Genomic DNA, 15,192 nt, shown 5'->3' with positions numbered 1-15,192 from the left:
CATTTGCAGAAAATTTCTTTAAAGTTTCAAGACCTTAAGCAGAGTCTAAAAACCAATAACCTACTGTAGATTCATCCTGACATTCCTTGTATTAATGATACTGTATTTGTAGAGTTTATAAGTGCCTACTGTGATTGGCAGGCTTTACTGTGTAATTGATTAAAAACGGTGTGTTGAATTAGTTACAAAGACAGATATACGAGCACAGAGTTTAAAATATTCATACTGTTTGTGTGGATTTTTTGGTCTGTGAATGATCTCAAATATGTTGTGGGAATCAACTTTTAGCAAGGTTGATTGCAATAAGGGTATGAGTTCAAGTACCAATGTTGTGTGGGTTCTATGATCTTTATGGTTTTCTCTTTTGCCATGCCTTGTGCATGCTGCTCTGAAATGCTTACTGGGGGTTGTCAGGTTCCTTCCCCCTTGCTGTAACTTGCATCCTTCTTAGTGTTCTTCTGCCTGCAGCTCTTGTCATTGATAACCTGAACATTTCAATTCCAGACAGTCTTTTGACTAGTGTTGTCTTCTCTTTTTAGAAGTGCCTAGCTGCCATTCCATTTACATGAGGCAAGAAGGCTTCCTGACTCACCCAAACAGAACAGAAGTTAAGTTTTCTATTATGTATCACTTATTATGAGATTATGAGAGAAATGGGGGGGGGGGGGGGGGGCGGGGGACGGTGGTTAAAGCCTGGAGAGATTTGGGTTTCACTGGTTTGATCCTGCTGCTGGGAAGACACTGTCATCTTTCTTTCCCTTCCCAGTCTAGAGTTTCTGCTGAGCTGGTCTTTTGTAGTTTCTTCTAGTGACACAGGTTGGTTAGGATAGAAGCAACTTTGTTATGAATTTATTCATTCTACTTTTCAGTGCCTCCAGCTGTTGAATGGAAGTGATGCTAACAAATTTGTCCATATAACCCATTCTATTTAAATGATATTTTCCAGGCTACTAGTGTGACAGGCTTGGTTAACAGTTAAGTAATCCATTTTACACTTCAAAAAGTTTTCAGTTTTTGTCTTTTTGTTTTTTCAATGTTTTGGTGCTTTTTAGACCATTTAATATATGCAAAAGCTGTTAAGGACTTCAGTAAGGAAGAGCTAAGATCATTGTCAAAATTAATAATTGTAAGTGATAGCACTTTATACATATTAAAAAGGCCAGCAGAACTAAGCAAAAATGGCCACTGAAACATAGCTTATGCCATTCACTCTCCTGCTTTAATGCATCCTTTTTGTCAATATGTGATTTTTTTGTTTTTTAGGGTTTGTTTGTTTTTCCTCCAAGGGGCGAATTTCACAAACCTGAGGAAAATTGTTTCTGAGATAGATGGGAATTCAAACAGATGTATGAGTGAAAGTCCTGTAGTAAGGCTTCATTCGTTAGTAAAAGACACAACTGGAAAGATAACAAAGCTAAGTAAAAGCCCATGTGCTTCTGGAGTGGAATAAAGGCAGAAAAATAGAAATGAAATTTAGTGTATTACAAGGAGGATGAAAAAGCAGGTAGAAATTTGTAACAGCCTTGGTATATGAAATTCTATGATGTATATAAGCTTGATAAGAGAGGTGAAAGACATCAGTGAAAAATCCACAAACTACAGGGCGAGGGTTAACAGATTTGAGTTTTAATCGTGGCATAGATAGGGGAGAAACAGACTTAGCCATGTTATGTACTCGTAAGCTCTTGGAGGTGGTAAATTTGTTATGAATGACGTAGGAAAAGCAGCCATGTTTGGGTCAATATTTGTTTTCTGTATTTGGAAATCAGTCAACATGATTTTATGGAATAAAGGTCATGTCAAAGAAATCTGATTTCATTCTTTGTTGAGATTAAAAGTTTGATTGATAAAGATACTTGTCTCTTGTATCATGTAGTTGGCCATTTATATGGCATTCAATTTGCGACTGTATTACATTGTGATTAAGAAGTTAGCACTAAGCAGTATCAATAAGGTACACATTAAATACATTAAGACCTGGCTTACTGACAGATCTAAAAGTAGCTGTCACTGGACAATCATCACAGAATGGATTTGTTTCTATTACAGTTCTGTATAGTTCTGTGGGAATTGATATCAGTGCTATTCAACATTTTCAGTAAAGATACAGAAAAATGTTAATTGATAACTGTGTGGCACAGTGGTAAATAACAGGCAGGACAGGGCAGTCACACAAAGCAGTTTCGATTGTATGGTAATCTGGGCATGTTAAAGAAAATGTTTTTTCAATACACTGAATGCAGACCGGGCCTATGGAATTGGGAAACAGTATATTGGAAAAAATGATGTTGAGATGGGCCTCCTCCTCCTCAGCTTCGCAATGGGAAATCAGCCCAACCAAACATTGCAGCCATATGGCAAAAAGCCCTTCTACAATATTTGTACAGTCAAACGGAGAGCCGGAGGGAGGCAGGAGAGGAGGACTTGTTTTGTCTCTCCAAGTTGCATTAGCAAGGCTGATACTGGCATCCAATACAGTTCTGGTTAACAAAAACGTCAAAATAATACTGCAAAATAGGAGTGTGCACAGAATAGGGTCCTAAAAAGAGTGCAAGGTTGCAGGGAGTGTCTTTTAATGAAAAAAATTAATTTTCAAATGATCTTAATTGAAAGAAACATCCACTGAGTGACTTAGGTATGGGGAGAAAATACAGAGTAGAACTTCTTCAGTCTAGCAAGCAGAAGACACACAGGAACCAATGGTTAAAATGTGAAGCCATGCTAATTCAAATAGGAAATGAAGCAAACATTTTGGAATAAAGCGTAAAGAAAAACGAGTACTTTTTCATTTTTGCAGGTGGCGATTAGCAGTCTTTTGGGAATGCACGCATTAATTAAACACCCCTATATTGAGGCCAAAATGTTGTGATTGGGTGGTGTGTAAAGGATGTGGGATATAAATCTAATTCCTGTATGACTTACTGTTCCCTCTGGCATTAAGCCTATGATCTCGTCTTTCTCCATGCATCTTTTAAATAAACACCTCTTTAACTTACAGGTTGTATGTATGAAAAGGGACCTAGGCAGTTTTATGATGACACTTGCGTTGTTCCAGAGAAATTTGATGGTATGTATGACACATCTCTCGCTCTTTTCATGTGTGGCAAGATAAAAAAGAAAGAGATGAGGGACTTTTCTCTGTTGGTGATCAAAAAAGGTCAGTAACGTTCCAATTTAGGATTCCTTAACACACCATTTGCAGAGCGCCCAACCAAAGCTGACCTTTGTCTCTTGAAACCAAAGTCTCCTTTACAATAGGATGTCGTTTGACTTTTGCCAGTGAAGGGTTCTATATCCAATGTTGGGGCACAGGAGCTCAGTTCCTGTACTGGAAGAGAAGGAATAGGAGGATTTCCATTGCACTGATGATCACATACTGCTTATTGTTAGAGATTTAATGAAAGCTTCTCTTATAATTAACAAAACAGAGGAGACGGCAGCAGCTTTGTTTTTAGTGAGGAGTAAGCCTCTTGTCCCATTGTCTGTGAAGATATGAATAGGGGGGAGTGAGTCCGTAGGACATTTCTGTGTTGGTGTGTTTGTGCTACATTAGGCATTGTGCTAGTGGTTTATTTTTCAGTAGGGTTCTGGGGTCAAGTAAAATAAATGGCCTGAATTATCCTCAGTTACTCTGATGTAAAATCAGTTTCCTGGTGTAACTCAGTTGATTTCAGATTTATTTCATTACAGACAAAGTAGATGGACTCAGTATTTTTTGCTGGTGACTCTGTTAGTCTGCAACTTTGGGAAGTAATTTGGAGATCAATTACTTAAATTTGCTGGAGTGGCTTCTTAAGTTAGTGTATGTATGTCCAGCTTTATTTATTTTTAAGCAGGAAGGATTATATACCTTCTGATAGCTAAAGGAAAGCTGGAGAATTTATGGTGCTATTTTTTTTTCCCCTCCTGCTTTATTTTTTTTTGTTTGTTTTCCCCTGAGAATCACTTAGATGGATTGCAAAACTATTGTGTGTATAGCAGCATTTGTTGTGTTTACTGAAGAATGGGAGACTCTAAAATGAAATTAACCTGAAGAATTGTATGTTTCTCAAACTGAGGTGTCATGAGCATTTCAGGGTTGGTAAGGAATAGTAAGAAATAAATAGAGGATTTTAAATAATACTAGCTTTCACCTAACTCTAAATATTGCTTAGTCCAGTATTGCATTGTCACAGGATTTACATATTCACTGAAAGGGTAATTTATTGAACAATCTACTTTATATGTTGGCTTTGGAATTTTTATTTTATTTTATTTTATTTTGTTTTATTTTATTTTATTTTATTTTTTTGGTGATGATGGTGGTTTGTTTGTTTTTCCCAAGTGCACTGTGTCAGGTTCCCCCTCCCAAAAAACATTGTGGGCCTCATACGTTTTCAGTATCAGTGGCAAAATCATTTTTATATTTATCAGCGTGGGATCAGACCCTGTTCTACAAGAATATAAAAATATTCGAGATGAGTACTTGTTCATGCCATTCTTGAAAAGCGTTTTTGTTTATTTGGGTTTTGTCCAGGGAAGGGAATGAAAATGGGAAAGAAATACAAATAAAGTTAAAAAAAAAAAAAAAAAGTTTGGAAATATTTGTGTTCTTGCAAAGCAGGCAGTCTGCTACTAGCTGCTGTGAGTGACCATTGAGATAACACCTTGTACTCTAGAAGACTGATGTCACGATACAAATATGTGTGTTTATACTTGTAGCATGATGACTTTTGAGGAAAAAATAGCAGATGTGTCATTATGTTTTGGCCAGTAAAGCTAAAATGGGATAATCCTAGGAGTAGCTTTGTTGTTTCAGAAGTAGATTCTCAGCTGCTTCATTCGGAATCAAAGATCGAAATAGGCGAAGAATCTGATCCTCTGTAATACTGTACTTGCTATTTGCACATTGCTCAGCTATCATTAAAAGAAAAATCCTGTCCTTGAGAAAGAAGGCCTTTCAGGACTGGAACTTGAACCTCACATAAACCCAAAAGCCTTGTGCTGATTTATTTGTTTTCCACAGCTATTGACTCAATTTTCTTTCCTGATTACAAAAGGAAATGCTCCATTTTTAATACTATTATTCTTACTTTCACTACTTGGAGCTGTTCTGTAATGGCCATCAGAGCATCCTAATGCTGTGGTTGGATGTAACATCCTGGCTTTCTGTATTAAACAGGTCATTCTGCTTATTGGCAAGGATTGCAGTTCTGGTACTCAAAATGAGGAGTTTTACCAGTTTATCAAGGATTGCTGTCATTATTCAAAGAAAAAAATAAATAAATCTCTGCTTCAACATCAGACCTTTCATCTGTTTCTGTTTGTCTGAGTTGTTTAGTATGAATATGATTTAAAGACAACAGAGACACGGTATGGATGAAGCAGGACAGTTTTTCATTGGCAATTTGTGGAACAACAGAATATTATTGTTGGTTTTTAATAGCTTCCTCTGGATTTGAAATTTTAGAAAACATTACTGCTTTTCAGGGGGAATACTAATCTAATATGTAGATACAAGTAAAAGTAATGTGTGCTTATATGCAAGTCCAATATACCACAGAGGAACTCGCATATCTGCAGGATTTGCATACCTATACGTAAAGCACATGCTGTTTAAATCCAAGTCAAATACTTTGTCAAATTTTCCTCTAGAGAATTTGCATGCAAAAGAAGTTTCACTCAATAGGGCTTTGCAGCTTTATGAAGCATACGTTACATTTCCAAACAGGGGCTTGTTCGAAGTACAGTACACAAACGCAGTTCTTCAGACATCAGAGTTGCTTACAAAAATAGTTCATGCTCTTTCAAATAAAGGATATTACAAAATGGTTTGCAAGCAAGATTTGCGTGTATCAGAAGTGAATGGGGGTAGGCTTAGGGAGACTTCCATAAAGTGTGACTGAATTTAGGTACTTGTTAGTATACGAATATGTTACTGTAAGAGTGTTTACAATTAATAGCAGGAGGGGGACTTTTGCATTTATAGACAGCTGGGTAGTAAGAATTCTTTAATTTTATTAACCCTAATGATTGCTTTGCCAGCTTATTACACAAACTGAGTGACGATGCTTTTTGTGCGTTGGTCAGCTAACACTCTTACTCTGTGCAGGTGACGTCAAACAGGAGCCAGGAATGTACCGTGAGGGACCCACGTATCAACGGCGAGGCTCACTTCAGCTGTGGCAGTTCTTGGTAGCACTTCTTGATGACCCATCAAACTCTCACTTCATAGCATGGACTGGTCGAGGCATGGAATTCAAGCTGATCGAGCCTGAGGAGGTGAGATAGATAAACAGCAAGTCTCAGTGTCCACTGCTCCATCCTGCAAATTTAAGAGTGCTTCTTCAGAGCTAGGCTGTGTTTTCCTTCAATATTTAATTTCACAACACTTCAGAAAGATAATGGAGAGAACTGGTAGGGGAAGTGTTGGGACACATGCATGCTTGAGCATAGACTTGATTTCCTATTCACATGAAATAATAATAATAATATTGCAAGTACCAGAATTTCATAATACTCAGCACTAATTGTGGGGCCCAGATTTTACAGAACCATTTTCCAGGAAGAATCATTCCAAATTACTTTGAAAACTTGTCCCTGGATAGTCTTGAATAGTGCCAAATATTCTTTAGTGTAAAGGTGTGGGCAGTTGGAACTCTAGCTGTAGAATGAAAGACCCCATCTGAAACAGCTGACAAAGGAGTTTAAGAATGCTATGCAGTAAAATCCCATTGAAATTATAAATAAAAACTCTCTCTTTAGAGTCTTATTTAGAACCTTCTTGCTTAACTGTATCATTAGATTGCTGAGTGCATGTTTAGGTCCTAGTATTGCAAACACTCTTGCACATGCACAGCTTCCCTAACCATGAAGGACTCATGGGGTAGATAAAATTACTTGTATTCATGAACATTTGCTGAACCATGACTTAGTTCACTTGTGTGATAAACAGGAATAAATTGAACATTTTATTACATAAACTATTTTGACTAGCTAACATTAAATAATCTATGCTGTGTTCTAAACAGCAGTGGAAACTGTTAGAAAATCTGGTGTGTGTGAATTTTATTATAATGCTGATGTGGATGATTTGATGAATGTTGTCAAAAAGCAGTATCATTCTGGTTTACTTGTTTGCCCCTTGGAAGGGTTTGAGTATTAGAGGAGACCACAGTAAATTTTCATTCAGAATCTTCTCTGAGTCAGAAGCTTCGGGGGTGTAAGGCAGCTTCTGTGTTCCACCAGCTATTTCTGCCATCCATCTGCTGCCATAAGTGCTATGAAAGCTTTCTTGCATTTAAGTTACATGACGTGCCAACAGCCCTAAGGGTAGCTGAGGATGGAGATGGTACTGATGTTCCTTTTCTTCCTGACATGGTCTGGCTGAGGGGCAGGCTGCTCCAGGGACCCATGTGCCGGCTCTGCTCTGACCGAACATCCCCCATGCTAGTGATAGTCACCATGCAGATCCTGGCAGTGTGCATTTGAGGATTTGATCACAGAACATCTGATTCTTTCCTCTGGCCAATATTGGCATTTTTATTTAACTTCTAAGTTTTGTCCTGTCTTTAAGGTATGTCCAGTATTTTTCAAGATCAAAGAGATTTATTGAACAATGCTTCCCAGCATATGTTGCAAAAACTTTATAGATTTAATTAGTTAAAGAAAGGAAAATAACAAAATAAAGCCCCAAGAGTTACATATTGCAGAATTCCGTGAAGAATTAGATACTCACATTTAAGTTAGCCAGATCATCTGCTTGTCTGACTGCACAGCAGTTGCTTTGTGGTTTTGAGCAGCGCTACATCTAAGATCTGGAGGAGGCAGACAACTTGAAACTTGCTTGCTCCTCCGTGCTCTCTGTGAATGCAAAGAAGACTAAGATGTTTTCATGTGAATGTCATGGATCTGACAAAAGCTGTCGATTAGAATAAGAATAGCCTGTGGGAAGTTGCACACTTCTGTTGGTTGCCAAGTGTGAATCGAAGGCAAGTCAAAGACCTTGTTGGTTCAGCTGTGTAAGTGAGGATGTTAGTGGCATGACCTTTCTATGCCATCCCTTTCTGGAGGTTTATGTAGGAAGGGTGATAACAAAAACAAGTATGTATCAGCTTCTCAGGCACCATAGTTCGTTCACAAAGCACGTGACTGTGAACTGTGGAGGTTAAGAATTGGCATAGGTCCACTTCCATTGCCTTATCACCGGCACAGTAACCTTCAACAGAAAAGTGGGGTGGAAGCCTTGAACCCTGAATCTCTTCCCCAGAGCAAGATTTGATATATGTTGTAGTTGAGGGACAAGAAGATTTTCTTACCAAGACTAATTCTGGACTTGGTTGCCTATTCATTTAGTCAAGATACCACACAATATAGCATATTCTCAATGATTATTTTGTTATAGAAAACTTTGCTGTGTACTTACTTATTATGCAAACCTGATACAGTAGTGATTTTTAGGACTTTGTTTAATGCAGGAATAAAACTTGGCAGGAGTAAAGAAAGAGAGATGTAGGCATGTGTTGCAAAGATGAATAGGCGAATCAAGGTTACATATCTAGGCCAAATCTACAGCTGGAATAAATTGACATGATTTGGAGGTATGTTTTGATACAGCTGTAACATAGCTAAAGTTAGCAGAGCCATGATAATTTACATAAGCCTGAGAAGCTGTACCATTGAAAGGAAATAATTATATAAAAAGAAATTTTAAAAATTATTGTCCAGATGGAGATCAAAGTCATGGCTTTTGCTGTTGCTATTTAGTCCCCTTCAATTCTCAATGCTGCATGTCATCTATGGTTTGCATCAAATGACTCCAGACACCTGTGGGAAAGTTTTGTAGAGCTGTCTGCTGAGAAGCTGCTTGGCTTCTCTCTCCCTTTCCCAGAGCTGTGTGCATATGCACCTCACAAACATTTTTATAAAATTTGCTCTAAAGGGCTCATCGACTCTTATTTTTCGTCATAATCTTTTTTTTTTCTCCCCTCAAGTGACATGATAGTCATTTGTACAGCCAGTAAATAAAATGTCACAAACAGCCGATTGTAATTTTGGGTGGGGAATAAGCAGTTAAGCTCTTTAAACAAAAACACTCTTTCTCCAGAACTACCTTTGACAATAAAACAGGAAGCATAGAGGCAAGTAGAAATCATAGGAGCAGAAGGCATATTGTTCTCTGAAATGGCTTCACAAGTTAATTGTGGCTTCCTTTAATATTAATTTTAAAGAGAAATACAACCACAATCATGTAGTTTCTATCCTGTTCTTCGTACTGCCATATAGTTCCTCCAGGTGATTAGCCTTCCTCTTCTGATAATTTATTTTCTTTGCTGAAATTGTACTTAGGACTCAGTTTTGACTCCTATCTTGTAGCATTGCCATCGTTCCAAGTTACGGTCTGTATTAGTTCATGAACTAAGCCTGTATGTATGTGTGTTTAATAGAATTTGGTAGTGTTAAGACAGGAAGGAAAACTCAAGAACAATTATACATATTTTCAAACAAAGAGAAGTTTTCATCTTTTCTGAAAGTTTTCTGATGAAGCTTGATGAATATTTTTTGTCTATAATTTCTTTATATGACTTGAATTTTTCATTGCTTTCTTTAAAAAGGCAAAATAATCCTCCCTCCCCCCTCCCCCCCCCAAAAAACAAAACAAAAGCAAAAAAACAGTCAAGTTTGCTAATGAGTAAGTCTGTTTCAAGTTTAACAGATGAGTGGTGAGTCCAATTAAGAATCATGTTAGTACATGGGAAATTCAGGTCATGGCAACATTTTCGCTTTTATTTATGCATTTTACCTGCAGGGTTCCCCCGCTCCGTCCCCAAATAAAATATCTGATGATAAGATCTGCTTGCTAAATGCATTTAACAAATCAATGCTAATCCATTTATGTGGCAGGTGGCACGTCGCTGGGGGATTCAGAAAAATAGGCCAGCTATGAACTATGATAAACTTAGCCGATCACTTCGCTATTATTATGAAAAAGGAATCATGCAAAAGGTGAGCATCTAATTCTGTATTAAATTTCACTGGAATATTGCATGCTAATCTGCATGTTAAGTCAGTTTACAAAGAGTACTTTTAACTGCATTGCTTAGATAGGTTTTTCATCTATTTAGACAAACAATAAGCTATATTTTTCACCTACCAGGTATATGCATCAAGATATTTTTTTCAATGTAAAAAGTGTCTGTGGTTTCAGTTCACACAATGCACATCATGATTACAGGAAAAGAGGTAACATTCAAAAATATCCAAAAGAGCTTCCTGGCACCTGGTAAAAGCAAACAGCAGCATACACTATGAATAATATTTTGCAGATCTAAATTATCTGCCCAGTGCTTGGCTACTTTGGTAACTGCAAGATAAGGGAGAAAAATTATACCTATTAAAATACCAAATACTTTAATATTTTATTGATGATGTTGTAATAATACTATTTTTTAAGTGGAATTTAATATTTTATAATAGGCTGAATTATGGGAAGTATTTAACAATAATTTATGTATATCAGTCTTGTCTTGCTGACTGTATTCAACCTCTTCCTGTGGCTTGCTGTTTACATGTATGTTTTTAAATCTTGCTATGTAATGCTATAGTCTAGACTGAAAAGTCACTGGGAGAAACCTTCTGCATCAATGAAATTTGTAGATATGATCAAAGATCATAAGAAACACATTGTATTATATAACTTGTTCCATAGCCTGGCATATTAGTTTTGTTATCTGTGTTGACTAACATGTTTAAACGTGCCATTTGCCAATTCCATGAATAAAAACAATGTCCTCCGCTCAAGTTGCTGGGTAACTTTTCCTGTAGGGTTTGTGAAGTCTGGGTTTGGAGTTGCCTGCTCCAGATTCTGTAGCTATGACTATGGGATCATTGTAGTGCTTGCCTGTTTCACTCTCTGGGTGTCTGCTTGGTCAGCCCAGGCTAGTACTGGCTTATGGCCAGTGCCTTATCCCCTTCTGTGTCTTATCCCCTTAGTCTTTGTAAAGTGGACTGAAAAAAAGGTCCAATTGGGGAGAAGCAAAAATGCTTGGTTTTACTCGGCAGTGCTTCAGCCAGAGGCACGCATGGCCACAGCTCAAAGGCAGCACGGAGGCAAGAATAAGTGGCAAACAGAGGGAAACTAGTTGAATAGGTGGGAACAGGAATATAATATGTACATATACATTTAATATGGAAAGTTCTTCTGACAGCTAGCTTGCTAACTCTTTGCTACTTTTTTTTTCCTTTTTTTATTTTATTTTTAATCTACATGAGTGTATTTAAAACACATTTCAAAAGCTAATTTGAATACTTATTTTTCTGGCAGAGCAATGTTTGAATTTTCCGCTGGGATCATCTTAGCTGACCACTTACTATATGCTAAAAAACTAATGGAGATTATAGATTTGCAGTAGGCTTCTTTACTTAAAAAATTGTATGCACAATTTTCCCCTTTTGTTTAAAGTTAGGCAATGGTAATAAGCTATGCAAATGTCCAGCTTCCAAATGCAGACTTCAGTCTGTCAAACCTGTTGACATTAATTTGATGAAAAAAATCTATTACAGATATACCAAGGCCCTACCAAGACATAACATTATTTGTAAATAGATAAGCTGAAACTTTAAGGAGGTACTTCAGACTATCTTACACCTTTAAGAACAGAGTTAAGTTTGCAGCACTTTTGCCACCTTCATTCGCTTTCAATCCCATACTAGCTCTAGTTGCAGGAATTAGACAGTATGATCTTTATTTTCAAATAATTTTAATAAAAGATGAGCATGCAACGTGTTTTTTTGCCATAATTCCTTAGTGTGATTGAGAAGACATGATTGACCAGCTTTCTGTTTTGTTTTTAGATGAAGCACATCCATTTAATGGTATTTCTGAATAAAGGAAAACTTTAGGATTGTTGGATAATTGTCCCTCCATAAGCAAATCCAAATGTCACAGGCTTTGCATGAGCAATTGCTAAGTACATATTAGCCTACGTATTTGCTTACGCTGTCCCTGTACAATCAGCATACACTATAACTAAGTGCTTTTATACTTAAGTATGAATCAATTTACATAAAGTGAAACTCAGATCTCTATCATGCAATGTGATTCTTTTTTCCACTTCACAGTGTGTTGGACTTAGTCATTTTATTTTGCCACTGTAGTGACAATTTGTTTACATTTTCCAATATGAACAGTTCCATTTGTGGTTAAGTATAGGAAACAACCGCAAACAAAGTTTGAAAGTAGAAGAGCTAGTTCATCTTCCAACAGGATATCATATGTCTCAAAATCAAGACAAATCTGCACAGACTGCTTCTGCAGATCCCTGGTTTTGCTAGGTCATTGCCTTACCCATTCTTCTGTCTCATTATTAAGTGAAAGGGTGTATTCTTCAAGAGGTCTGTTGAACTTGGAGTTGCAAAACCACAAAGCCTTACACTGCACTTTTTTTCTTACTTCTGTTATCCTAAGGTTGCTGGAGAAAGATATGTCTACAAGTTCGTTTGCGACCCTGAAGCGCTTTTCTCCATGGCCTTTCCAGACAACCAGCGCCCCTTACTGAAGACTGACATGGAGCGCCACATCAATGAGGAGGACACTGTGCCTCTGTCCCACTTTGATGAGAGCATGGTCTACGTGCAGGACGGTGGCTGCTGCAACACCCACCCCTATAATGAAGGCTACGTCTATTAACAACAGTGACAGTGAAGGGGATATTTTCCCCCTCCTTTAGGCTTCTCCTCTTTCACAAGACCCAGAGGAAAGCTGAAACGACTTCAGTTTGTTTTTTAAATAGTACACTAAAAGGGGCTTTTCCTGTTGCATTACTCCTATGGTCTGCCATGGACAGCGCACTTTATTTGAAAGGGGAGGGTTGGAACTTAAACGTTATTCTGTGTAACAGGAGGAAAAGGGTGGGTTTGCTTTTTACTTAAGTTTGGGAAGGGAACATACAGGTTTTAAGTACAAAAAAAGCTATATCATGTCTGTTTTGTTTCATATCAGCATAAGATACTGTACATTTTCTCTGGGTATCCGTAGTACAGTTAATTCTCATTGTGCAAAATAACCACTTGCTGATGATATCAGCACAGCATGCCTCGGGCATTTGTTTCTTGCCATTCTTAATTGCCTTTCTACAGTTATAAAAGAGAAGCAAAGCATATACCATAGCATTTAATTTAGAAACTTGAAGTGGCAGACCTTGCACCTTGCCTCTAAAAACAAGCATCTTGAGAGGTTTTTTTGTTTGTTTTTGTTTTTGGTAGGGCTTCAAAAAATCCAATTTAATGGCAGATTGGCTGTAAGTACAGTGACTAAATAACAAAATCCATGACTGCAGACCACAAGCTGCATGCTGTAACTGGTGCCACATTGCTATTCATATATGGCCCATGCTATGGTTTAGACCTTTCAAGATCCATTTGAGGGTAATAATTACATGTGGTAGGCTTTCTGATGATCATGTCAGCATTAAATACAGGATTATGATCAGGAGGGAGAAAACATTTTGTATCCTTCCATTTCCTTTGGTACATAAATAAGTTATTTAATCAATAGGAATTAACTGTACTAAGTCACATATCTAATTATGCTGTTTAGACACAGCAAGCACTCCTTGAGAAAAATATCCAATACACTAAATAGGTACTTTAGTAATTTTTAGACACGGTACCCATTAATATGCATTTAAACCTTTTACTGCTGTGTTATGTTGATAACATATATAAATACTAGATAATGCTAATGCTTCTGCTGCTGTCTTTTTCTGTAATATTCTCTTTGATGCTGAATTTACTATGACCATTTATAAGCAATGCTGTAACTACAGGTAGCATTTCAGGACAAAATAGATGACTTGAACCATTTATTGCTTAGAAAATAGCTTACGCCATAGCTGTGCTATAAGCAGCTTTTATGCGCATCCACAAATGACTAGTAAGCTTCAGCTTGCTGAGGAAAGCTCTGCAGAGCCTTTTGTAATTTTCGGTGGAAAAGAGACGAACTGTCAAAGAATACCATGAAGTCGCTGTATGACGTTGTAGTGCTGGCACTGATGTTACCAATCAACTTGTTTTGGACACTAAATGTAAATGTGATCTGATATGCTCGGAAGACAATTTAAATTTTGAGTTCTTTTTTTTCCCCCATTGTTTTTTTTTCTTTTTTTGAGAGGGGTAATCTGAATACAAGCCAAACGCAATATTCTGTACGTAAAATGAAAAAAAAAGAAAGCAAAAAAGCAAAAGTTTTAAATATGTATGAGCACCTTTTCTGAAATATAATATTTACTAGTTTGAAGGGAGTTAGAGAGGGTAAGATGTGGATTTCTTTCTTTGCCCAGTGAAATTTAAATAAGTGTTATATGGATTGCCTCATTTTCCTATATTCATGAGAAGTGGGAGGAAAATGAATGCATAACCATAAAACAAGAATAATTTTCATCACAATGGATGGATTTCAAAGACAATCCTAGGTGGTGGGTTAATTTTCCATCCTGTGTCAATTAAGACATGAGTTAAGCTATGAATATTTTAACATGCAATTAATCAAAAGTACAGAAGTAGTGATCACTAGAAATCACGGGTGCATAAAAAACATTTGGGCAGGTATTTAATTTACTCAGATACATAAGACAACATATTTTATGGGAGTGTGTGTATGCCTTAATACACCACCTAATTCTGTTATCTGTAAGTCTCAATGGCACTTAAATTTGCAGTGATCAACCCAGAATCACAAATCTCAAACTGCATAATTACCAAGGAGGAAAGGGAAAAGGTTAAATAAGATTGTTTAAAACAAAAACAACAAACGTAGTTTCCATTGAAATAAGGTTCAAATGAAACATGCTTTAATGAAAAGTCCTTGGATTGATTTTGTTTTTTTAATGTCATCATTGAGCGCCTCCTGCCTGTGGCAGGATGTGGGTATGGGAAAGGGGTTGGACAAAAAAAGGAAAAAAAAAAAAAAAATGCATCAAATGTGTAATATTTAAGAAGAAATATATATATATATCTGTATACGGTAGTGACTCACTGAACAAAACAAGCAATCAGACCAACATTACCATGATCTCTCAGCAGAAGATATAAAAGTCTTTCACTGAACTGATTAACCCTTTTTAAAATGTACCTAAGAGGTTTATTTAAAATCTGTTTTTATTCCACTTTTTTTTGTTTGGTTGGTTGGTTTTTTTTTTTTTTGGTTTGTTTGTT

At 36.9% G+C, this 15,192-nt stretch overlaps 1 protein-coding gene across 1 annotated transcript in view; it reads left to right on the top strand.

The window, feature by feature from the left end:
• ETV1 (ETS variant transcription factor 1) overlaps positions 1–14,965 on the top strand; it is a 66,709-nt gene extending 51,744 nt beyond the window's left edge. Inside the window, 5 exon segments of the mRNA XM_032182098.1 lie at positions 540–608; positions 2,999–3,067; positions 6,092–6,261; positions 9,883–9,984; positions 12,446–14,965. Of these exon segments, the coding sequence (XP_032037989.1) occupies positions 540–608; positions 2,999–3,067; positions 6,092–6,261; positions 9,883–9,984; positions 12,446–12,667 (632 nt within the window). The 3' untranslated portion in view covers positions 12,668–14,965.
• Positions 14,966–15,192: the final 227 nt, after the last annotated feature.

Source organism: Aythya fuligula, chromosome 2, assembly GCF_009819795.1.
Source record: "Aythya fuligula isolate bAytFul2 chromosome 2, bAytFul2.pri, whole genome shotgun sequence".
NCBI lineage: Eukaryota > Metazoa > Chordata > Aves > Anseriformes > Anatidae > Aythya > Aythya fuligula.
This window is presented reverse-complemented; position numbering and strand designations above follow the sequence as displayed.